Raw genomic sequence first — 25,899 nt, 5'->3', positions numbered from 1 at the left:
CTTGGAATCCTTTCTGTGCCTTAAATCTCTCCGACTTCCTCTTCTGCTCCCAGCCAGAGAAAACTTATGTTTTTTAAGGGCTCATGTGATGAGATTTGGCACACCTAGATAATTTCTCTTTGCCATGCCATAGTAACATAATCATGAGATTAACACCAGAGAATGCAGGTCATAGGGGCTGTCTTAAACTTCTGCTTATCATAGCACTTTACATACTTGGTTGTTACTAATCTTCATACTATCCTTTGGGATAAGTGATAGTATTCCCATTTTATATATGAGAAATCAAACACTGAGGGAAGTTAAATGACTTACCAAAGGCAAGGCTTATAAGTGGCAGAGCTAGAATTTGGACTCAAAGCTTGCCAAAACCTTCCTCCTCAACCATCTCTCTAGACGGCAGAACAGAAACTAGAACCCATGTTTACACGCTCATGACCAGTGAACTTTGGACTGCACCAGGCTCTCTTCTCTATAGTGTGGTGCTTTTGTGACATATGTCTTTTTTGGACAATGATGCTTTATCTGTGAGCACTCTCTTTCTTCACTCCATCAATAATTACAAGACTAGGAGAAAATAAAAGGTTGAGGATGCCTGATACTTACCAAATAAGAGCTATACTATCTTCTGGACACACTGTCAAGTAAAAGTAATATTTAGAGCTAACAAATATTTATGAAATGTTAAGATGCAAACCCAAGATTTCAAGTTTATAATCAATTATTTCATATGAAAGTATAGTAATATTATTTGGAATAATAGATCATTTATTACGTAAGCAATAAAATTATTCTTTTGTCTTATCTTCCATAAATCCATCTAATAAAACAGTAGCATCTTAAAAGAAAAATGTTACTTGAATATAGCATACATCTGTTCAGAGAATTTCCGATTGGCTTAGGGCTGGCTGAAAACTAAAAATTCCACACCATAAATGGATTAATCCTTGTGTTGAATTCTGTAACAAGAGGCCCATGCTTAAGTCCATATAAGTATATCCCTCTTATAAACGGGCAGCTTCCAGCCCTTTTAAAATATGGTTTGTAGTAGTGCCATGACCATACCTTTAAATCACTGTGAGTACTGGCAGCATGTCAGAGCACTCCAGTTGCTACTACTTGCCTTGTAAAAACAAAAATATATATATATATATTTTACAAATAGTGATACAAAAATAATTTCTCTTTGGGGTTGGGGATGGAGGATAGTTTCTTGTCTGCTTTCAGCTTGAAACTGTAAATCTATGTATTTTTCTGAGGCAGTACCTTTGGTACAGTTTGGCATTCCCTCTCCTGGATTTAACTCAAGAAATCTGAAGTTGTAATGTAAAAATTTGAGTTTACAGTCCTGATTTGTCATTCATATTAACCTTTGCGTGTGTATGTGTTAACATGCTCAACTTTTTTTTTTTACAAAGAACTTTTTCATACAAATAATCCTCCTCCCCTTCTCACTCTCTCAGACTACATTTGCATCTTTTTAAAAAGTCATAGGGGCGCCTGGGTGGCACAGTCGGTTAAGCGTCCGACTTCAGCCAGGTCGCGATCTCGCGGTCCGTGAGTTCGAGCCCCGCGTCAGGCTCTGGGCTGATGGCTCAGAGCCTGGAGCCTGTTTCCGATTCTATGTCTCCCTCTCTCTCTGCCCCTCCCCCGTTCATGCTCTGTCTCTCTCTGTCCCAAAAATAAATAAACGTTAAAAAAAAAAAAGTCATAAAAAAGATCATTTTAAATAAACTTAATTCTGAATTCGCCTCCCTTCTTTCTTCCCCCACATAACTTTTATTAACATCCTATGGAGAATTTGGGGACAAGTGCTCTAGGACAGTTTAGAAGATTTAGAGATTTGGCAACTGTGCTAAGTATGCTAACTGACTTACAACTCCCCCCAAAATTGCTATCAAATAAATGTAGTAAACAGGCTATCTGTCTGCATATATCAAAAAAAAATTACTGGTGGAGCACCTGAGGAAAGATACTAAGCAAACCATACATGTTTGTACATACCCCAGCAACGTGAGTACTGTGCTCACCCATGCCATTGTTGTCTTGTTATAAGTTGGCATAAAACCAGTTTTTTAAAGTTCTTCATTTTCTTAAGGATGGAATCTGCGTTATTTCAGGTTGAAATTAATTATGTGATAAATATCCTACTCATTCTTATGCTTTTTCTTGGATACCAAGAAAATCCCCCAATTCCTCAACAGAATTTTCCTCTCAATTAACTTACAGGCTGTCTTCCTAATGAGTTTAAAAGTTCTTAAAAGATATTTGTAAAAATAAAGTTTTCCAATTTAAATGTGGGTGATTCAAATGTAAAACACTGTAGACTAAAAACCCCCAAAATTAATAATTAAAAAAAATTTTTTAACTAGTAAATAGCATAGATTTAAGTATTAAATAGCATACGTTTCTGTAATGGATAGTTCCTGGCACCTGGCCCAGATTTTATAGGTTTCTTTCTTGAATTGTGGTTTGTGGCTATCCCTTTTTGTTGTAAAAATGGAGCTCCAGGGTAAGGGGTCTGGAAGGGTTGTGGTCACTCCAGCTGTTGTCATGATGACAACTCTAACTGAAAAACCATCCCACCCCTGCTGAGTCACATTCCTGCCAAGTGCTCTTTACCACAGACCACCATGTTGCGGCAAGGATGCAGATGGGGTTTATAATGTATTTGTGATTTTAAAAGCTATCATGAATCAATCAGGTTTTCCCCACTTTGAAAGCTGAAAACTTCTTTTTCCTGCTGCTATTGGTATATTGCTTTAACCGATTTTACTTGCTTAATAAGGTATGTTGTGTTGGTGAGGGCTGGATGGGGAAAATATATATATTCTCAGAATGTAAATCTCCCCAAAATAGCTGATATAAGTAATAAGAAAAAGTATAGAGATGGCTTTTATATCATTGGTTAATATACCTTTTTATGTATAACATTTTCATAGTAAATATAATTTATTTACTCATGTTACAGTTTGTCATAGCTTGTGAATTGAAAACCAGAAGGCTTTTTTTTTCAGGTGCTTTTTTGTCTTTCAAATTCTAAAATCTAGTTCCCCTTATTTTCTGGTGCACATGTTGTTCTGGAATAGAACTGGATAATAAACATTTCCAGAGGAAATCCATACCTTTCATCACATATCCTTGTAACATGATTACTTCCTCCCATAGTCAGTCACTTTACTAATTATTAGGATGCATGCTATAGTTCACAGCCATATAAGGATCTATTTATCTATATTAGGAACTAAATTCCCACCCTGACATTTTCCCCTCAGTAAAGTATGATTTTAAACTTGATCCAAAAGTAATGTGATGGTTTTATAAATAATTATATCATTTTTGTTAACTGATGAACAAGAATGAAGAACATACTGTAATAGAACAATATACTCCTTTCCACTGGGTGGGAGTATGAGATAACCAGATATAAGAGTCTTTTATAGCTGAACTAGAATCTGCAGACTCTTCAGATGCTTACCAAATAAAGATTTCTGACCAATTTGTGCACAAGGAAATTAGTTTGCCCCCCTAGCCTTCTTATCTCTGACTCTGTCCCTCTCTGTCTCAATCTCTTTCTGGGACTGCACATGTCAGATCTGATATTTTTGGTTTGGACACCTCACCTTAAGAAAACAGGACACAAAAATCTGTAATTCTTTAATAATTTGTTATCTAGTAAAGAGATCAATCTAATAAATATTTAGTTGTTTTTCCTAGTTTTTTTGGTGTAGAGAAATCCAATTTTATTTATTTTAAATCCAGAATGCTTCTTAAACTCTTATACTGATGTTAATACATTTGTATGATCAATCATTGCATCTGTGATTAACAACAGTTTAACTTTTCCTTTCTGATGAATCCTTATAACTTCTATTTCTTTGATTTTTCTTACTTCTCTGATTAGTACCCACAGGACTATGTGAATGAAGTGATGGCAAGGTTGCTTCCTTGCTTCACATCCTAAAATGAATGCACTAATGATGTGTGCTGAGTTTGAGCTTTTTTTCCAGAAACCCTTTCTAAAATCCTGTCTAGTTTCCTTCTATAGCTAAAATGAATAAACAAAATATAATCAGAAGGGATGTTGAAATGTATTGAATGTTTTTTTTCCTGCATCTTACAAGAAGCAAACATTTGCTTTATTAGTTTCTGCTATTATCTTTATTTTCCTTCCATGTACTTCAGGCTTATTTTTTCTATTTTTTTTTTAACTTCCTGAGTTAATTAATTTTATTCTCTCTTCTTTCTAACTTGAGCATGTTAGCTGTCCCTTTATCCTAAGCACCCCTTTAGTTGTGTTCTGCATTTCAAGAAGTAATAGTTTTGTTTTCTTTTTTCTCAAAAATGCTATTTCTTTTCATTTCTATTGTGATTGTTTCAATATTAAATTTTTTAGGAGTCTTTTAAAAGTATTTTCTTTTTTTTAAGTTTATTTATTTTGAGAGAGAGACAAAAAGAGAAAGAGAGAGAGAGATCAGGGGAGGGGCAGAGAGGGAGGGAGACAGAATCCCAAGCAGGCCCCATGCTGTCAGCACAGAGCCTAATGTGGGGCTCAAACCCATGAGCCGTAAGATCGTGTCCTGAGCTGAAGTCGGATGCTTAACTGAGCCACCCAGGCACCCCAAAATTACTTTCTAGTTACTTTTTTGCTGTTGATGTCTAGCATAATTATATTCTGTTCAGATAATGTGGTTGATGGTGATTCCTTGGGCATTTATTTTTTTTATTTTTTCATTTTTTAAATGTGTATTTATTTTTGAGAGAGAAACAGAGCGTGAGTGGGGGAGGGGCAGAGAGAGAGGGAGACGCAGAATCCAAAGCAGGCTTCAGGCTCTGAGCTGTCAGCACAGAGTCTGATATGGGGCTTGAACTCATGAACCATGACATCATGACCTGAGCTGACGTCAGAAACTCAACTGACTGAGCCACGCAGGCGCCCCCTCCTGGGCATTTGAGACTTTGTCTATGGCACAGTATGTGTTCAGTTTTCTGAAGTGTTTCAAATGTTCCCCAAAAGAATGTGTTCCCCAGTCACTGGATAAGATATTTTTTATGTGTCTGCTTGATCAGGCTTATTGTGTTACTCAAATCTTTATTTCTAATTTTTTAGCATTACTATAATAAGTTTGTCTATTTCTTAAAGTTTTGGTGTCTTGCTTATATAATTTGAATTTAGGTTTTTAGACTATATTAATTTTAGAATCGTTACATCATAGAGGTGATTTTAAACTTCTGTCACTATGTAGGCACACTCTTTACTACAGATTAGATGAAAGCATTAAAGTCCAAAGTGCATGATTTTAATATAGGTGCCTAACTTACTTTTTGTTGGTATTTGCCTGATGTATCTTTTTACGTCTTTACACTTTCATCCTTTCTGTGTCCTTAAATTTTAAGTGTTTCTTCCGAGTTGTGTATAGTTTGATTTTGTTGTATTATCCAGACTGAAATCCTTTGTCTTTTAACTGGAGAATTGAGTCTGTTTATTGTGACTTTTGGTATATTTGGATTATATCAACCATCTTAATTTGTGCTTTCTAAATGTCCTAATGTCCTAAGTTTCTTTTTTCCTCCTCTCTTACTGCCTTCTGTTTAATTAATTGAGTTTTATATTGTCATTCCATTTTCTCTATATGTTTGAAATTATATGTAGTATTTCCTTCTTTAGTTTTCTAGATAGTTTAAAACACATGCTTTAACAACGTCTCATGTTAATCTACATCTTCAATATCTTCCTGAACAATGTAAGAATATTCGAATGGCTTTTAAAACTCTCACCTCCTCCCTCTGATTTATATATTCTTTTTGCCCTATATTTACTTCCAGCTTAGGTTTTTAACACCACAAAGTCTCTCTACTTCACTGTTTTCCTCTGTCACCTTCTCCAGCTTCTGCTTCTTTGCCAGACTCCTTCCTTCCTCCAGTCCTCTACCTTTTCCCTCTATTCTTGCCCAGGAGATGACAGTGGTCTATTCAACTTATATGCAAATGTGTCATACCCTGATTCCCAAATTTATATTTTCTACCAGGCTACAGTTTTTAACACTAGATCTCTATATCCTACAATCTACTTGATACCTTTATACTGTTTCATAGGCATTTCAAACTACTGAAAAGTAGTTGAATTTTGGAGGACTTTCATCAATCTTCCCCTAATACCTAAGATCTATTCTTCTTTTACATTTATTGTCTTAATAAGTTACATTTCTTCTACTAGCTTACTCATCTTGGAAACCTGGGTTCATTTTTTGACAGACTGGGCCTTCCCTTTACCATCACTACATCCAAATGAACCACAAAGTTTAGTCAGTTTTACATTCAAGGAGATCTTAAATCTGTTACTTTTTTTTTTTAATCTGCACTGTTAAATACTCTAGTCCAAGCTATAACACATCTTATGTAGACTACAACAATAACCATCCAAGATGTAAATTCCACTTGTGAAGTAGTCCCTGTTACTTAGAACCATGCCATTGCAAACCGGATGCACCACTGACATGTTAATTGGTCTCCCTACTTCCAATTATGTCTACCCCTAACCCATTTTCCATATTATAAGTATTACAGATCTAGTTGTGTTATCCATTACCTAAAAGCCTTCAGTGCCTCCTGCTTATTCTTAGAGTGAAAGCCAAATTCTTTAATGTATCCTACAAGTCCCTGCATGATCTCATGCCTGCCTACCTCTCCAACCTTGTCCCTCCCCATTTATTTACCTCACTGCAATCATACCAGCCCTCTCAGACCATGGGACCTAAGGGCACAAGCTCTTTCCTAATTCAGGACCACCACAAATACTCTTTCTACTCAATATTTGGAGGCTTTTCTTCTTCTTTCTTTACCCCATCTCAAATACACACACACATACACACACACACACACACACAAACATATTTCATGCTTGTTTTATACATCCTTCAGACCTCAACCTAAATATATTACTTTCTTATGGAATTTGTTTTTATGGAGTCCTTTTCTCACCAGTTCCAAGTCAAAATTATACCCTCTCAAAGTGCCTTGTACTTTTCTTTCCTATCACAAATGCAGTAATAGGGCATATCAATAAAGTACATTGTTTAGCACATGGACACTCATATATGTTGCATTAAAGAATGATTACCTGCTAGACCAGATTGGGGAAGGGGAGCGGTGTCTTTCATTTAGTGGTATCTTTCATTTCATTTCTTGAAAAGTCCAGAGACTTTCATTTATCTTTTTTTTTATACATAAGAAAGCACATAGTAAGTGGTCACTGAGTGTTTGAAGAAGTAAAAGAAAGGAAAGGAAAGAAAGAGAAAGGAAAAAGGAAACAGGAAATGAAAAAGGAGAGGAAAGGAAATAGAAAGGGGACAGGAAAGGAAATGAGGAAAGCTAAAGCTAAATCTAGGATAATAGTCCTTAATCAGAAAAGTTATATCAGCCTCCCTCTCACTTAAAAAAAACACAAAAAAACAAAAAACTTGGGTAATGACTATGAAATAAATGTTACCATGCAATAAAATATGAAACCTCTTTCTATGATAGTGTTTTGGTGATTTTATTTACTTATCTATTTAAGAAAATGAGGAATGTTCTGGGGCGCCTGGGTGGCGCAGTCGGTTAAGCGTCCGACTTCAGCCAGGTCACGATCTCGCGGTCCGTGAGTTCGAGCCCCGCGTCAGGCTAGGCTCTGCGCTGATGGCTCGGAGCCTGGAGCCTGTTTCCGATTCTGTGTCTCCCTCTCTCTCTGCCCCTCCCCCATTCATGCTCTGTCTGTCTCTGTCCCAAAAATAAATAAACGTTAAAAAAAATTAAAAAAAAAAAAAAAAAAAAGAAAATGAGGAATGTTCAGACATGCCCCCTTGAGCATACACTTAATCAAAACCTAACTTTTTAAGGTTTTATAAAGTGAAGGTACATTTTTATGTTTCCTTACTTAAATTTATGGATAGGTACTTAGAATCCCCACCCAGTGGCTTGCCTTTCTGTACCATTATATGGAATGCATATAAAAGTATTTTATAAACTATAAATATTTGAGTATATTTACTTATTGATTAGGTATAATTAGTTATTGCTTACTTATCTCCAAACTTATAGAAAAATATGTCGTAACTGCAAGTGTGGCCAAGAAGAGCATGACGTCCTCTTGAGCAATGAAGAGGATCGAAAAGTGGGAAAACTTTTTGAAGACACCAAATATACCACCCTGATTGCCAAGCTAAAAACAGATGGAATTCCCATGTATAAACGCAATGTTATGATACTGACCAATCCAGTTGCTGCCAAGAAGAATGTCTCCATCAATACAGTTACCTACGAGTGGGCTCCTCCTGTCCAGAATCAGGCATTGGTAAATAATAAGGGGAAGGGCCATCTCTTTGTTAAAGTTCTGAGGTTACTTATTTAGGGCAGTCCTTTAGTGAGCTAATCAACCCCAAGTCCATTATTTTTCTGGGGTTCTTGTTACTTTGACTTCCAACTGCTATTGGTTTTTTAAAACTAAGATTAGATACTTCATAGAATTTCTTGACTACTTAGATATGTTAATCTTTTTGAGCGAATGGTCTGACATTCTTAATAATTAGATGAAAACAGATGTTTTGTATAAATCTAGTAACTTCTAGCTTACTCTTGAGAAGATTTCTCTTAAGATAGCAAAGAATATGTAAAGAATAGAATTTTCTGTCATTTTTTTTAGAATGAAACAATGTTAAACAGTATATTTTACTATGTAAGGCCAAAAAAGGGCAATTTTGTGTCAAACTCCCTTTACTGTTAATAACAACTAAATATGACATTTGGAAGTCTTTTAAGAAGATTAGTTAAAATCATTCAAGTGAACCTTGTGATAATATTTTTTATAATGGTGAAAACACTGTTGATCTATACAGGCCATTCTAAACATCTAAACGTGCCTTCTAAAAATTGATGTTCTCTTGCAAATATACATTTGTATATTTAGCTCAAGTAGACATTAGTAAGCAAAATCTTTTATAAGCTGAAAAAAAGCTTTCATATCATGGAGAAAAATGTGTTTATTTTTACTGAACTAAATCTATTTGCTGTACCTTTTTTGAATGTGTTTTCATCTCAACATATTTATATTACGAAGACTGTTACAAATGGATAAAACACTTTTCTTTCTTAAATAACTCGCTTCTGATGTGTATTATAAAATATTGCTTGTCTAATGGCCAGACCATCTCCCAGTTAACACTGGTCTCGTTGTGGCTCAGGCCAGGCAATACATGCAGATGCTGCCGAAGGAGAAGCAGCCCGTGGCAGGCTCAGAGGGGGCACAGTACCGAAAGAAGCAGCTGGCAAAGCAGCTCCCTGCACACGATCAAGACCCTTCAAAGTGCCATGAGTTGTCTCCCAAAGAGGTGAAGGAGATGGAACAGTTTGTGAAGAAATATAAGAGTGAGGCTCTGGGAGTAGGAGATGTCAAACTTCCCCGTGAGATGGACACGCAAGGCCCCAACAGAATGCTCCTCCCTGGAGGGGACAGAAGCACCACGGCAGCAGTGGGGGCCATGGAGGGCAAATCGGCCGAACACAAAAGAACTCAGTATGTAAGTAGAGAGGTCACACCATTGGCTCAATTGGTGTATTTACTGGTTATTTCCCTTTCTTTGAACATTTTTTTGAGGAGCCATTCCTCTGTTTTCCAAAAGGGTAGGTGAAGGAAATAAATTAAAATTCAGTTTAGGTTTATTTTAGCAAATCATCATGTTGGAAACCTCTGTCTAAAGCGAGGTTTTCTGATTATCTGTTGCCAAGGATAATTGGGAGTTGTATGTGTACATGGTAGTTAGCATTGGTGTCATGCTGGAATATGACATATAGACATAGGACATATAGAATCTATTTCTAAACATAATTTTGGTGTTAATTGTTTATCTCTTCCCACAAACAAGAATAATATATGCTTTGGTTAACTCAGTTTTGTTTGTGAGAACATGCCTAAAATTCAAATTTAAATTTATGTGAGTATACAGTTGACCCTGAAAAATGGGCTTGAACTGTGCATGTCCAATTATCACAGATTTTTTAAATTAATACAATATAGTACTATAAATGTATTTTCTCTTCCATAGGATTTTCTTAATAATTTCTTTTTTCTAGTTTAGTTTATTGTAAGAATACATTACATAATACATATAACATACAAAATATGCGTTAATGGACCATTTATGTTATTGGTAAGGCTTCCAGTCAACAGTAGACTATTAGTAGTTAAGTTTTGAGGAAGTCAAAATTTATATGTGGAAAAGAAAGTTATTCATGGATTTTTTACTGCATTGGGGAGTCAGCACCCCTAACCCCTGTGTTGTCCAAGGGTCAACTATATAGTCAATCATATTTTTAAAAAATCTCTTAGAGAAATTGAAGTCTTTTTTTTATGCCTTGAAAGTAGAAGAGAATTATGATACAGATGAACAAAAAGTAAGAGCCAAACTTACTGTAATATATTTCCCATAGATCCAACCAATAAGGCTTAGCAAGAAAAGGTAATAATAAGCTCTAAGGTAATCATTTTGAGAGAACCCCTTAAAAATTGTGGTGAAAATTACTGTTAGCCCTTTTCTGTAAGTGACTTTAATTAAGGAAACAGTGCTCTGTTACCAGCAGGGCACAAAAATTAGGTTTGAAGAGACTAGAGGAAGCCAAGGGAGCCCACTTCCTGGAAGTAAGAACACCTGGTTGTCTCCATGGACAAATTACTAATGTTAGTAGAAATCATCTCTCTTGTAAATTTTTTCTCCGAATTCCTGGTAAACTGATGATGAGAAATGCCCAGGTTACGATGACCAGATTGTTTTGGATGGCTTCCCTTTCAGTCCTGCTACTGCTGCAAACTGAGTATGAAGGAGGGTGACCCAGCCATCTACGCTGAAAGAGCCGGCTATGATAAACTGTGGCACCCGGCTTGTTTCGTCTGCAGTGCCTGCCAGGAACTCCTGGTCGACATGATTTATTTCTGGAAGAATGGGAAGCTATACTGTGGCAGACATTACTGTGACAGTGAGAAACCACGATGTGCTGGCTGTGATGAGGTATGTTCTCTGTGGCCACCGCAGGCAGTCTACTTCTTGTACCTCCATAGAGTCCCCTTACCATCTAACAAGGCCATCCTTAGCAGAAAGGTGACATGAATTAACCAAGCATCAGTTGCTTTATTTACATGCAGAGGAGATGAGTGGAAAAGAAAATCTTTTAACTTCAGTCATTCTGAGTGACCGTGTTAATTGTGTTGACTAATGAAAGACCGTCTAGAAACAAAAAAGATTGATTTGTGCTAAACTAAATAATAAGCCGAGTGTAAGCTTTAGGTTATTTTTAGACTTTGGGCCCAGGAAAGTAGGTTGATATTATCTGTGGATCTAAAACCTTTATTGATCTAAAGAACCTGGCGTTGTCGTTTGTACCAAAAAGGAAAATATATGACTCATCTTATTTTTGCCCTCTTTTCAGTTAATATTCAGCAATGAGTACACCCAGGCAGAAAACCAAAATTGGCATTTGAAACACTTCTGCTGCTTTGACTGTGACAACATCCTAGCTGGGGAAATATACGTGATGGTCAATGACAAGCCCGTGTGTAAGCCCTGCTATGTGAAGAATCATGCTGTGGTAAGGAGCATTCTAGGCATATGGTCGCCTTGACCTGCTTTAGGACTTTACATTATGCCTTTATTTGACCCTCTCACAAATGAGAAACAGACGGTAATATCCTTAGATAGGAAACATGTAATCCCTACCACAGGGTGTTAAATTTCAGGTAATTCAAAAACAATACATACATTCACTGTGAGCTACCTCAAGATTTCTATCTGTACGGTATATTCTGTAGATTATAAGCACTACTTAGTAATCAAATCCCCACTAAAAAATAGTTCTTTAATGGGAATGAGATTGATTGATTCTCATCATATAGATCAGAGTCATTTACATTAATATTTTTAGGGGCTGTTCATATTCCTTAGCTGTATTTGAGTGTTTATGATTTCTGTTCATGTTCCTAAAGCCCCCCACTAAGGCTTCATTTTTTATTTTTAACCTGGAGATAGTACAATGCCTAGTTCTTAAACCCTCATTGTGAATTGATTTAGTATAACAAAATTTGACCTGTGTGTTTAGAGTTATTTGCATCAGCCAAACATTCAAATATTTAATGATAAAAATAGTTAAAATATAAATATATTTATAAAATATAATATAAAAATACATAAAAAATAAATATATATTTTTTCTTAGCTCTACCCTGCTTACACAGAGCTGCTATTGCATGATGGCCAAGAGATAAGTAATTTAGATAAAGAGTATATAAAGAAAATTGACCATATATGGTAAACCCTTTAATCCAGCGGTATTAAAATGATAGACATTTACTTCTTTATAAGCAGGAAAATATGTACTAGCTAAAGACTCCCATGAGCTATCAAGTAAAGCATAAAAGAATAGAATGAAATATTTATATCATTCCAGGAGTGTGATACTACGGAAAATAAAGTAACTAGTTTTGATGCCAGTGCCAAAATTTTCAACCTTTATACATTCCCGAGTATAGTCCATCATTTTCTGTCAATTCTGCCTTAACAGTAAATCTCAGATCCTCACAGTTACAACTACTCAACATCAGACCTTTATTTTTTGTCATTCGGATTATTGTAGTGACCTCGAATTTGGTCTCCCCACTTCCATTCTTCACCTTATGCAAAGCCACCTTCTGTTATGATGGAAGATAATCTTTCTGAAATGCAAACGTAATCATCAAGCCTTTTCTTAACAGATCTAGCCCTTTCTTGCCTGCCCAGCCTCTTCTACTAGTTATCTAACACAAAGTTACTCATTTTCTAGTTTATACACTGTTCTTGGTCTTCTATTCATACTAATTCCTTTGTCTGATCCACCCTCCTTCCTATTCCCTATTTTACCTGACATGCTTGTATATTCCCCCAGAATTGATGTAGGCTTAACTTTTTTTAGAACACCTTTCTTGATTTTTTGCCCCAAGCTCCACCCCTTTTCTCTGGCCACAATGCCTCTCTGTGTTCCCATGAGTCACATCTGTATGTAATTAATACCACCTATCTGTCTCCTCCCCTAGACTATAAGTAGCTGGTGGATAGAGCTTGCCTGTTTATTTCCATGTCCTTAATGTCTGCCCTTAGGAAATGTTTGAGTGACTGATTTGTGTTCTAATATTTCTCATTATCTTTGGGATCAACAAGGACCCTCATTGTACTTGGGGAAAAGATAATGAATCACCATGTGGCCTGGTACATAATTTAGCTAAAAACTGCTTCTCTGAATTTTGTTTCTACAGTTTCTCTAAAGGAAAAGAAAGGGTTACCATAATATGTATTTTATTGTAGGGGTGTGTGACCTTGGTCTCAAGGACTAGGATGCAGACCCCATGGGGGCAGAAATTTTGTTTGCTTTGTTTTGTACTTCCAACACTAGAACAGCATAGTAGATACTCAATAAATATTTTCTGAATAAAGCTTTAAATAGATGAAGCTGCTTTATTTAACTGTTAGAAGTTTTTCTTCATTATATTGTAACTAACCAACAGAGAGGAATAACCACAGATATTATTAAAAGAGAGAGAGAGTCTAAATTATTTAGCTTTACAATATGGTGTGATTTCTTTTAGAAAGTTTACTTTCTCAGTAAGATGCACTGCTGCCCTTTGTCTAAAAGTAAAATGAACATTTCTCTCCATTGCCTGAACAAGCCAGCACATGGCAAAAAGAGCTACCCATGCCACATACTAAATGGTGTAAAATTTTGAAGATTATCTAGTTCAGAACATCAGTCTGCTAAGATCTTTTAATCTTCAAACAAACAAACAAATTATGTATAAACCTGAAGGCATGAACTGAACTCAAAACAGGGCATTTCTGAGATAAAAATTAACTCGGAAAGAGGGTAATGGGAAATACACCTAGTTTGTCTCTGCATGGTCTCTGGATTCTGGTCTCAAATGGCCACCCCCTGAATTCACATCTCTGAGATCTCACAGGAACCTCCCGCCAGAGAGCTCATTACAACCAGTGTCATTAGCTTTTTCACATTGTGTATAAATAAACTAAAAGAAGTAGGAGAAATTTAAGGATATAAGAACTAATTGAAATATCAGAGGTTTAAGAACCCAGAAAAATCAATGCCAAGCAGAAAGTGAAAAACATATTATCCCCTGATTGTTTCCATAATCCCCAGACCCTCAATGAGGCCTAGGCAACTTTCAGATTTATGAAAAATTAGGAGCAGTAGACCTTAGCTGGGACTAAATGTCAGACTTCGGGATGAATGACAAATTATTAGCAAAACTAAATTATACGAAACCACTAACCCTAAATTCCTATACCATTCAGTGTGTTCATTAGTTCATTTTTTTTAATCTAAACAATTCCGTCAATTTTACATATAATTGAATAGTAGTTATCTCTTTTTGAAAATCACAAATGAAAGGGGCGTCTGGGTGGCTCAATTGGGTTCAGCGTCCAACTCTTGGTTTCAGCTCAGGTCATGATCTCACAGTTCATGGGATCGAGCCCCGCATCAAGTTCTGCTCTGATGATGCTAAGCCTTCTTGGGATTCTCTCTCTCCCTCTCTCTCTGTCCCTTACCGACTCACGCTCTCTCTCTCTCTCTCTCTTTCAAAATAAATAAATATTAAAAAATTCTAAAATCAACATGAGTTTTAAAAGATTATAAAAAGATCCACAAGTATTATTAGAGGAATGAAATAAAGGTATGTCTTGGTCTAAAAGCAAGGGATTAAAAAAAATTGAGTGTGACATGCTTCTGTTTTATACAAGCATGTTTAAAATATTGAAAAATTAATATGAAACATAAAAACTACATAGAACTACATTCTAAATAGAAAGCTACAAGATAGGAATATTTGCAAAAGCAACTGCTTGCCTGGTACAGCTACAAATTAAGAGTGCATTTGTAATTAAAACACTCATTTTTGTTGTATTCAGGAAGAGTGTATTGACCATGAAGGGAGAATCTCTCCCTTGCTTCTCAGGAAACACTAGGTTGACATAACCTGTGAATTAAGCAGCTATAGTCTCTGTAATTAGAAGCCGTGTAGCTCTATAAAGTATGGAAAGTATATTGCATGTTCGAAGTGGATATTTGTAACAAGGTCATACCCTAAACCAGTTTCCCTACTGAACAGTAGCCACATTTTAAGGTCTTCCTAAGTAAGGAGGGTCAGGTTAAATGACCTACCTTCAGCTCTCAGTGATTCCTGACAGACATTAAGAAACCAAAGGTGCGGAAGATTAGACATTTTTATGTAATGCAGGACAATTCGTCCCTTTCTTCACTTGTTATAAAAATACTTAAAACCTTTAGATGGTCACATTCATTCAGAACATGCATAAACAAGAAGGCCTATGGTCTGTCTAGTGTTTGGAGGTCTTAATAGGGTAGTTTTGTTTTCTCCTATAATACTGAGGGTTGTTCATGTATTTTCTTCATATACATGCTCAGCTAAAGGAGAAAATTATGTATGCGTCTGGGTGTGAATGTGCATGTATGCCATATATTTATTTGTACATAACATACACTGAATGGTACAAAGAATGTAAGTATTAATGTTTTACAATATTAGATTATACATAAATTATGACTTAGAACAGAAACCAGTTAACTACAAGTTATATTTTTAGTGCAAACTAATTATTCTCAAACACTGTCAGTATTTTTAATTGAGTCCTTAATTACCTTGAACATGATTTTTCATTTCATACTGTCTAGAAATTAGTGGTGTTAATAATCTCATGTGTCAGAGGTAAAGCTAGTGAAATTACTACTTCAAAGCTTTAAAGAGTGAGGAAAAATCTTTTTTTAAGACTATTTTTTAAGAGCAGTTTTAGTTTTAAAACATAAGTGAGAGGAAGACCCAGCAACTTCCTGTGTAACCCCTGTGCTCAAACATATATAACATCAGTCATTATCAACATCACCACCTGAATGCTACATTTTTTACCAAGGATGAATCTACATTGACATATCATAATCACCCAAAGTCCGTAGTTTACCTCAGGGTTCATTCCTGGTGTTGTATATTCTGTGGGTTTGGACAAATGTGTAGAACAGGCGAATGACACACATCCATCATTATAATATCATTGAGAATGTTTTCACTGACCTAAAAGTCCTCTGTGCTCTACCTGTTCCTTTCTCCCACCTCCCTATCCCACCCCTGGCAACCACAATCTTCTTATTTTCTCCATAGTTTTGCCTTTGCCAAATGTCATAGAGGTGGAATCATACAGTATGTTGCTTTTTTAGATTGGCTTCTTTCACTCAGCAGTATGCATTTAATCCTCCATGTTTTTCATGGTTTGATACCTCATATCTTTTTAGCACTGGTTAATAGTCCATTGTCTGGATGTACCACAGTGTATTTATCCCTTCACCTACCAAAGGAAATCTTGGTTGCTTCAAATTTTGGCAATTATGAACAAAGATCCTATAAACATCCATGTGCAGGTTTTTGTGGGTCTAAGTTTTCAACTCCTTTAGGTAAATACCAAGGAGCACAATTTTAGATTTTATGATAAAAGTAGGTTTAGTTTTCTAAGAAACTGTTAAACTATCTCCCAGAGTAGCTATACATTTCACATTCCCACCAGTAATGAATAAGAGTTCCTGTTGTTCCACATCTTCACCAGCATTTGGTATTATAGGAAAAATCGTAAGACTTTTTTTTATAATTATATATATATTATATATATATATATTATAATTTATAAGATGCAGTCTATATAAGATTATATAATAATATATAAGATTATATATATAATCTTATATAGATATATATATCTATATATTATATATATAATCTTATATAGATATATATATCTATATAAGATTATATAAGTCTATATAAGATTATATAATAATCTATAATTATAAGATGCAGTCTAGTAGAATACGCTGAAAGGAAACTGCTTTGAAACTTGCCATCAAGACTTTCTGCTTCAAACATCATGGGATATCTTACAAGCATCAAATCACCTTTTGGCCTTCACCTGTTATTCCTCACAGTGCTCTACATTTAGACCCCAATTAAGTTGGCTAAAAAGGTTAACCAGAAGGTCACTCTCAGCTGTATATTCTTGAGGTGGCCATTCTCAGTTAAATTTACCATCTGAAAGAAATGTGTTGTTTGTTCCTACATGACAATGTTACCATCACAGTTTCATCTCTCATCCTCTTCTCTTATTTGTGTAATTGACTTAACAGGTTTGTCAAGGATGCCACAATGCCATTGATCCTGAAGTGCAGCGAGTGACCTATAACAACTTCAGCTGGCATGCGTCCACAGAGTGCTTTTTGTGTTCCTGCTGCAGCAAGTGTCTCATTGGGCAGAAGTTCATGCCAGTAGAAGGGATGGTTTTCTGTTCAGTGGAGTGTAAGAAGATGATGTCTTAAGAGGAAAGCACCAAGCAATATTGAGCCATAGCTATCCTAAGTGGTCTGCATTTCTGCTGTAAAATGCAATTTGGAAAAAATAAATGGGAAAAAAAGGAACTGTAAAGGAAACCAGGAGATTTTGTTCAGTATCTTTCTTTGCTGTTTTTCCTTATCATATTTTTCATCTCAATTTTTAAAACCTGCTTAAGCATTTGATTTTTAAAACAGTAAAGAACTGTTATCTTTGCTTAGCTTTCCATATGTAAAATCTTGGAGGTGGAAGCTTGAGATTTAATTAATCTTCATGTGCCTATCCCTCTTGTGCCAAACACAGTATATATGAACATTTAAAAATTAGTGTTGTTGAATGGAAAGATGCGCATTTTCTTGTTCTGTATTCTTTTCCCCCCTCCTGTGTAAAATGAAAGGAAATTAAACTTGCCCTAATGCCAAGGCTTTACATTTGTTGCCTTATCTTATTCACTGAACTTTGTAGTGATTCACAGTGAATTGTTTTGACAGAAAATAGAAATGCAGCATAGTATGGAGAGCTGTTATCATTTTAATGCCTTTGCTATTTTCTAATTTAGGCAGAGGTGGTTTTATTGCATTTATTTTTCTTTCTTTCTTTTCTTTTCTTTTTTTTTTCTTCTTTTTTTTACTTGCCCTACCTCTCAGCATTCTCTTTGTCAGCTGGTGACCTCTGTCTGTGGCCTTAAGCACATTATTGTCACATGTGACATCCACACATCTTCTATAGATGATTTTTGGCTTAGACATAAAAGCCAAGCCACTCATTTATATTATGTTTTCAATCCAAAGAACATGTATACTTTTTGTACCCAAAAAACTATAACTTGTACTGATTGCACTTGCCTACCATTGTTTGGATAGATTTTTTGCATGAACCCATTCTTTTCTAATGGATACTGTCCTACAACGCTACTAAGCCTGTTCAAGGATATGTATTGAATGTCTTCTTTGACTGTATACTTCCATGCCTAGATATTTCTGTTTATTTTTCCCTATATACTTCCATACAAGGCTATGCAATATAAAAATGAAACTGAATGAATGATATGTATATTCAAAATAAAGTCATTTTCACTTCAACAATTGTACCTTTAGTCTTAATAGACTTTCTGAGAGCAAAAAAAAAAAAAAGGGAAAATACTTTTGCAATTAAGCACTTGTCACAGCAGGGGGCGTTGTCTCCATGGATAAAACCTCATACAAAAATAAAGGCTGTTTCTGACAAGACAGAAACTAGGCTTTTCATGATGGAGAAGGGAAAGTTTTAAATAAATCAAGGCATTTAAGTTGGTTTTCAATTCATGCAAGAGTTTTCTGTTTCAGAAAAGGAAAGTCATTTTCACTGAAGTTTCACTGAAGTTAAGCTATCTTCTTTGAAGATGAATCCCATAAATATTAGTCTTATACTTGAATTGTTTTTTGGTTTTTCTAACAATTCTTTATGGCAACCTAATGTGAAAAAGGAAGCAAGTGTGGAATAGTGGGGGATTAATTCTTTCTGGTATTAGTGGATCATGAGATTTTTTTTTTCCAGTCTAAAGTATTTGTATCATAGTGGGAGTAGTGGTTTTCTCTGGCACATACTCAAAATAATTCGCTTTGGATTTTTTTTTTCCCATCTCATGATTGTCTGGCTGATGGCGCTTTTCTTAAATTCCATACCCCGTCCCACCACTCACACACTATCACTAACATACAGATATATACATTTATACATTATTCTGCACTATGCCTTCCCCAGTCATGAAAAAGTATCTTTTGGGGCTTGAACACATTTCACCTTATCTAAAGGAGTAATCTAATCCTACATACAATTTTAAATGGTTGTATCCCAAATGTCCATCATTGTCTACAAATATCACTTTATGCTTGCTCTTTTTACCTTTATCTCAAATGAAAAAAATACATTTTCCATACCATTTTTTTTTGTCACAAAGTTGAATAAGTTAACTTTCCCAGGCATGGCTATATGGGAATAAATTGAAGCAACTCCCCTGCATATTAACATGGCTACACTTTACATGTCTGCCCATAGCCTAAAAGAAATTTCCATACAAGAAATTTGACCAAATCCATCATTCACTAATCATGTATGGTTAGTGCATGTATATTAGGCATTACCTAAAAGAATAAACTACTTTACCTGAGAAATACAGAGCCACTGGTTTTTACTCTTTACCCTGACTTAATTTTTAGTTTGGTCTTGTAATACAAGAGAATGAACTATAATGAAATGTAATACAAGAGAATGAGTGCCATTTTTAATTGTTAATCAGTTTTGGTTTTGCTTTTTTTTTTTTTTTTTTTTTGGAAAAACAAAGTCTCTTCAATACTTTGTGGTATAAACACTTAACAAAAGACTAAGATTGTTACTAGATTTTCTAATATTTATTTTTCTTCTAGTATTTCCTTTAGCATTTAAAGTGAGATCCCTCCCTCACCACCATCATTTTTTATTTTGCATTTTCTTCAATTCTAAACAATGGTTTACTTGGTATAGGGACCAAAGTTAAATCCTCCCCTTGCAATAGAAAAAAGATAGGGAAGTAATAAATTTTTATCTGGATCCCTGCATTGTTTTTCTTAAAAAGTAGACATTGAAGAATAAGCTTTGGATCTACTAATTTCTCATGGGTCAATAAATGGAAATCTTTATCATCCAAATTCCATTTAAGTTCTAATAGAGATCTATCTTATCATTTTGTACTCAGTATAGCAGGCATTTAACAACTATGTCTACACAGCAGCAGACACTCACCCTGGAAGGACTAGACTGGGAAAGAGAAGGCACCAGAATATGAACCATGATGAAGGCACCACAGAGAGTAAGAGAAATGTTTTTTTCCCATCTGCTGAAGCCACCATCTTGGATATTAAAAGGTAAAATGGTGATTTCTGATTCTCTTATTCCCTACTCAGCAGTGAGTACTTGAGAACAGAAGAGTTTCTTTCCTGACCCAGGAAGTTCAGAAGATTATGATACATCAGTTGCTGAAGAAAACTGAGGCAATACATTTATCATCCTTATTGGAAGAATATAACTCTTTAGAATGATTAATCATGAACTCATTCACAGAATCTGCACATATCCTGTTCATCTCGAAGCAGAAATGTGCTTATAACACATGGATTCAGTGATAATTTTGAGAAATCAGTGGGTTTCAGTTATTTGATCCCATTAAGAAATACAAGTTGCTCAAGAGACACACTAGCCTATTTGTTGTAGAATATCTTTTTTTTTTTTTAATAAGGGCCTGTGAGGTTTGTCCTTTAACCAACTCTAGCTGATATTTCTGAAGTCTTCGAGCATAGATTTCCAAATCTGACTTTGAAATATTTCAGCCCAATTTTACCCGCAAGAGATTCACTATTGACTCATTCTCGAGGAATTTCCAACACACAGTATTTAAGCTCATCCAGCTTCACCATGGTTACCAAAGAGACACCATAACCCAAGATCGGTATTAAGCCTTTGTCTCAAGATGCCCTGGCATATCTGAACTTGTCTCCTGGGTATTCGCTTAATTCCTCTGAAAACTTACGACTCCCTCAATGTCTCCATAAAATAGCATTTTACCACAGATTCTTACTCTGCCCTTTCCTGACCTCTCCTGATTTAAATGTTCAATGACAACTTTTTCATATATTTATCAGGATATTTAAATAGCTTTAGCTAATTACTTTGTCTTTTCATGAGGAAAAACATGACATTGTAGCTTCTATTTAATCTGATCATGTATTTTGAAACACTCAAAATAAGATATCATTAACCTTTTATACAAGTTTTGAATGGCATTTTATTCTGACATTTATGAAGGCTGCTATTGATTTTTCTTCAATGATACTTCCCCCCAGAATATCTTGACCTTCAGACAATAACAAAACAACTTGCACCCAGTTATCTTTCTTGGAGTTAGCCATTACTGAATGCAGAGATGTCAGAGTTTATGCCCCCATAAATACTGACTGACTGTGAAGGCATCATGATATAGTTCAAAGGAGGGCTGGGTTTAGGAGTCTAGAGAACTTCTGGCCAAGTCCCATTGATTGTCCCTCTCCTCCTCATAGTTATAGCTGAGTAGGATAGAGGACAAATCATTGAATTCGAGGAGTCTAGGAAATAATAAGCCCACATATATCAATATGCTGAAGTTACCAAAAATAACAATAGGGAAAATGGTTGAGAGAAGAATGAGCCAGAGGCCACAGTTATCAAAAAATATTAGAGGTATCCTGGAATTTGATAGAAGATGACAACTGAGGGTAGAAATAGGTGGTAAAGCCCAAAGCCATCTACTACATATACTTTAAAGAGCTGTGATTTTTTTAGGAAAAAAAAAGGAATTAGTGGCAATGCCAATGGAGAATGAGGAAGACATGAACACTGCAAGCACTGTGGAATGCCCATATGAGAGCAAAAATAATTGGCCTCTACTAGAGAATACTATGGAAGAAACAGAGACCTTAGGGATAATTGGCTATCTGTTGGAATAAGGAGATGAAGCAGTTGAGGGTGCAGAGAGTCTGCAGTTCACAGAAGCTGCATGCGGAGGACACAGAGGTAAAGTTAGAGAGTGTGGGAAGGGATAGGGCCAGATTAAAATTTAAAAGGCAGAATGGATATCAGATTTCCAAATGAGGCCAAAAAATCTAGATGTCTGGGGTAAACAGAGCTGAGAGGCATACCGAGGTTAGTTCCGGTAGTTTGCTAGTGAAGAATGAGTCATCAATTAGGAATGCATTTGGCCGTAAGTAACTAAAAACACAGCTAAGAGTGGCTTAAAGACAAAACATAGGCTAGTCCAAATTTGGCTCAGAACAAGCTCTCTCTAATCTCTCTGCTCTGCCATCCTGTATGTGTTGCCTTCCACTCTCGTTTGTCCTTTCATTCAAGCACCTCTCCCTCACACAACAGTACCCAAAGTACAAAGCAGAGGAGGGGCAAAAGGGTATTTTACTGTCTTAACAGGGAGTAAAGTCTTTCCCAGGAGCCCCCAGCAGACTGAGCTACCCTCCCATTTCATTGGCTAGAACAAGGTCACCTCAGAGAAAAAGGAAAGCCATTGTTATGGTTGACTTGTCAATTATAATTCATACCCTAAGGGCTGAGCATATGACCACCCAGAACAATATTAATTTGCTGATATAGGAAGAAGGGTAATGGCTATTGTGTTGGCAAGCAACTCAACATTGTGGCAAATTATTATTTAGAGTTCAGATTCTTTAGCTGTAGGGTATGGGGTTGCTGGGAAGCTGTTTAGTTCTGAGGCTTGGGGTTTCTATTGGCTTGTGAGATGAGACAAGGGCATCATTTGGGGATATCTTTCTTAGGCAGGATGCCACTTAAATGGACAGAGGTGATGTGGAGTCACAAGAGACACTGTGCAGTCATTGAAGTGACTGGTTACTAGATCTTGCTTGACTTGTTCCCCTCTCCATCTCATTCTATCTTTCTGATCCATTTCAAGTCACAGGTCATTGTTACTTCCTCCATTAAAGTCTGTCTCTCAATCTATATCTTATTCCTTGATCTCCCTACAATGCTGACTTATCTGACCATCTGAAACATATGTTTGAATCTGTCTACGCCTGCCTCTCCAATACCATACCCAACACTATGGTTGATGACCTCACTGTTCCTCACCAGGGATATTGTAAGTTCCTATTAGGCCTTTCTGCCTATAGTCTCACCCTGTCAACCTCATGCTCACTGAGTGATTCTCAAACTTTAGTATGCAGCAAAATAACCTGAAGGACTTGTTCAATACAGACTACCAGACACCACTCCCCAGAGTTTCTGATTCAGTAGGTCTTGAGTGGGGTCTGATTTCTGCATTCCTAAAAAATTCCCAAGTGATGCTGATGCTGATATCTGGGTCCACAATTTGAGAAACACTGTCCTGATCTGTTCTCTATTACTCTGCCCCAGTGCAATACAAAGATGGAATTTCTATTCTCCTACTTAAAAATCTAACAGTGATCCAGCCTCTTTTTCCAACTATTCATACATATTCATTGTTATCTAGTCATACCCAGATGCTTACAGCTTTTTGAAGTTAGCAACTTCTTTCATACATCCAAGACTGCAAAGGCAGCTACCTCTAAGAAGCTGATCCATGACACTTTCACAACCTACTAAGTTTGAGACCCATCCCCTGCTGCCACAAAGGTTTTGATCTATACTACTAGATTACTTATATCATTGCCCTAATTGAGTGTAGGAATATATTATTTATGTTGTTTCCCTGGAATCCAATAGAACACTCAACACATGATATATGCCTCCAAAATGGTGAATAACAAAATGAATTGACATCTGAATAAGCCAGGAAAACCAGGTAAGAGTTTTACTAGTTGAGATGGAATTCATCTGATCAATTTTTTTATTTAAAAAAAATTTTTTTAAGCTTACTCATTTCGAGAGAGACTGAGAGAGTGAGTGGGGAAGGGGCAGAAAGAGGGGGAGAGAGAGAAGAGTCCCAAGGAGGTTCTGCACTGTCAGTCCAGAGCCCAATGCACAGTTTGAATTGACAAAATGCAAGATCATGATCTGAGCTGAAACCAAGAGTCAGACACTTAACTGACTGAGCTACCCAGGTGCTCCAGTCAAATTTTTGTTTTTAAATAGATCAGTAGAAGAAGTATATCTCAGTAAGTTAAAAAAATTTTTTACTTTAGTTTTCATTTATTTTTTATGTATATGCATGTCCATATGAGCTCAACTTTATTTATTTATTTTTTAAATATAATTTATTGTCAAGTTGGATAAAAAACAATGTATACATGTATACAGTGTGCTCTTGGTTTTGGGAGTCAATTCCCATGATTCATTGCTTACATACAACACTCAGTGCTCATCCCAACAAGTGCCCTCGTCAATGCCCATCACCCTTTTTCTCTTCCCCCTTCACCACCCCCTCAACTCTTTTGCAGCAACATGGATGGAATTGGAGTCTATTATGCTAAGTGGAATAAGATAGTCAGAGAAAGACAGATATCATATGGTTTCATATGTAGAACTTGAGAAGACCATGGGGGAAGGGAAGTGGAAAAACTAGTTACTTTAGCTTTTAAAAAATAATGATACAAAGATCAAAACACATTACCTTCAGCAATACTTATTAAAATTCCCTCTTCTCTCCAAACTGTTTCATCACACCTCTAGCTGTTCTCTTCACAAGGCCCCCAAACTTCAGTCTTACCCAACTTCTCTTCTCTTGCACTCTTCCATCTCCACTTGTCTCCATTGAATCATTCATTCATTCATTCACTCACTACTCACACAGTCAATAAATATTTATTGAACATCTGTTATAGGCCTGGAATGCCTGCAGGCACTGGGAACAAAGTAGTGAACAAGACAAGGTCCCTGTTCTCATGGTGCTTTATGTTCTAGAGAGAATGGAAGTAAAGAATTCTAATACATAAAATTAAATGTGGCCAAATGGGGGAAAATAGATTCAAGATCAGAGAATATACAAATAGGTCAAAGCCATTAAAAATATTAGACAATAAGGGCATGCATAGTAGCTATAATGAAATCACAATTGTTCTAAGATTCCAAGTATTTGCCTTTATCTTAATATCTGAGAACTGGGATCCTCTTTGATAGTCTCAGTGGATTGAGAGAAGGCTGTGGACTCTCCCACATGAATCATTTATACCCCACTGCTTAAGAAATTACTATTAGAGCTTAGTGCTGAAGGGCTTCAGAATGAGTTTGCCAATTTGGCATGTGGATTATTTTGAGCTGAAGTTAATCAAGGTCCAAAGACTTGGGAAAAGCTTTTCCTTTCCCTTATCTGCCTAAAAGAATTTAGACAGAGTGCCTGGTCCAGGGAAAGACTATCACCAGAGATAACTACAAAGAATATGTGCTAGGTGTGGTTAAGCTGGGGGAAGCTCAGCCTGGTCTGGAGATCAAATTCCTCTCTGTGTCCCATTGTCCTTGTATGGTATGGCAAACATTTGTTTACCAAATACTTGTTTTTCCCATCTTCCTGTAAATTGTCTTCCTCCTCTTGGAAGTCTCAGACTCCCTATCCGCTTCTCCTTAGCTCTGGATGGTATATGAGGCTCAATTGCCTGGCTGCCTGTGGGGTCTCATATTCTTATGGGGCTCCCACACATTTGTAATTAAATATGTTTTTCTCCTGTTAATCTGTCTTAATTCAATTTATCAGCCAAAGAACACAGTAAAGTAGAGGAAATTTTCTTCCTCCCTAACAGTGCTACCAGAGCGTTACTATCCAAAGACAGGTATGCGTTTCCTCATTTCTGAAATTGAGAGTGACATAAATAACTATCTCTTCTATTTATTTTGACTTCCAGGAGATTTTGAGCAAAATATGACCCTACACAGAGACTTAAATACCTCTGTGATTTTTCCAGAGAACTTAATTACATGAGTTCTCCTTTTGACCTGCTTCAAATTCTTTG

At 36.1% G+C, this 25,899-nt stretch overlaps 1 protein-coding gene across 1 annotated transcript in view; it reads left to right on the top strand.

Annotated features, from left to right (window-relative positions):
- The window catches only part of TES (testin LIM domain protein), a 47,400-nt gene extending 28,852 nt beyond the window's left edge, over window positions 1-18,548 (top strand). Inside the window, exons 3-7 of the mRNA XM_040472179.1 lie at window positions 8,080-8,332; window positions 9,219-9,554; window positions 10,824-11,039; window positions 11,458-11,616; window positions 17,257-18,548. Of these exons, the coding sequence (XP_040328113.1) occupies window positions 8,080-8,332; window positions 9,219-9,554; window positions 10,824-11,039; window positions 11,458-11,616; window positions 17,257-17,445 (1,153 nt within the window). The 3' untranslated portion in view covers window positions 17,446-18,548. The remainder of the gene's footprint in view (window positions 1-8,079; window positions 8,333-9,218; window positions 9,555-10,823; window positions 11,040-11,457; window positions 11,617-17,256) is intronic.
- Window positions 18,549-25,899: the final 7,351 nt, after the last annotated feature.

This window comes from Herpailurus yagouaroundi, unplaced genomic scaffold, assembly GCF_014898765.1.
Source record: "Herpailurus yagouaroundi ecotype Mexico unplaced genomic scaffold, PumYag 100, whole genome shotgun sequence".
NCBI lineage: Eukaryota > Metazoa > Chordata > Mammalia > Carnivora > Felidae > Herpailurus > Herpailurus yagouaroundi.
The sequence above is the reverse complement of the archived record's forward strand: the minus strand, read 5'-3'. Positions and strand labels throughout refer to the sequence as shown.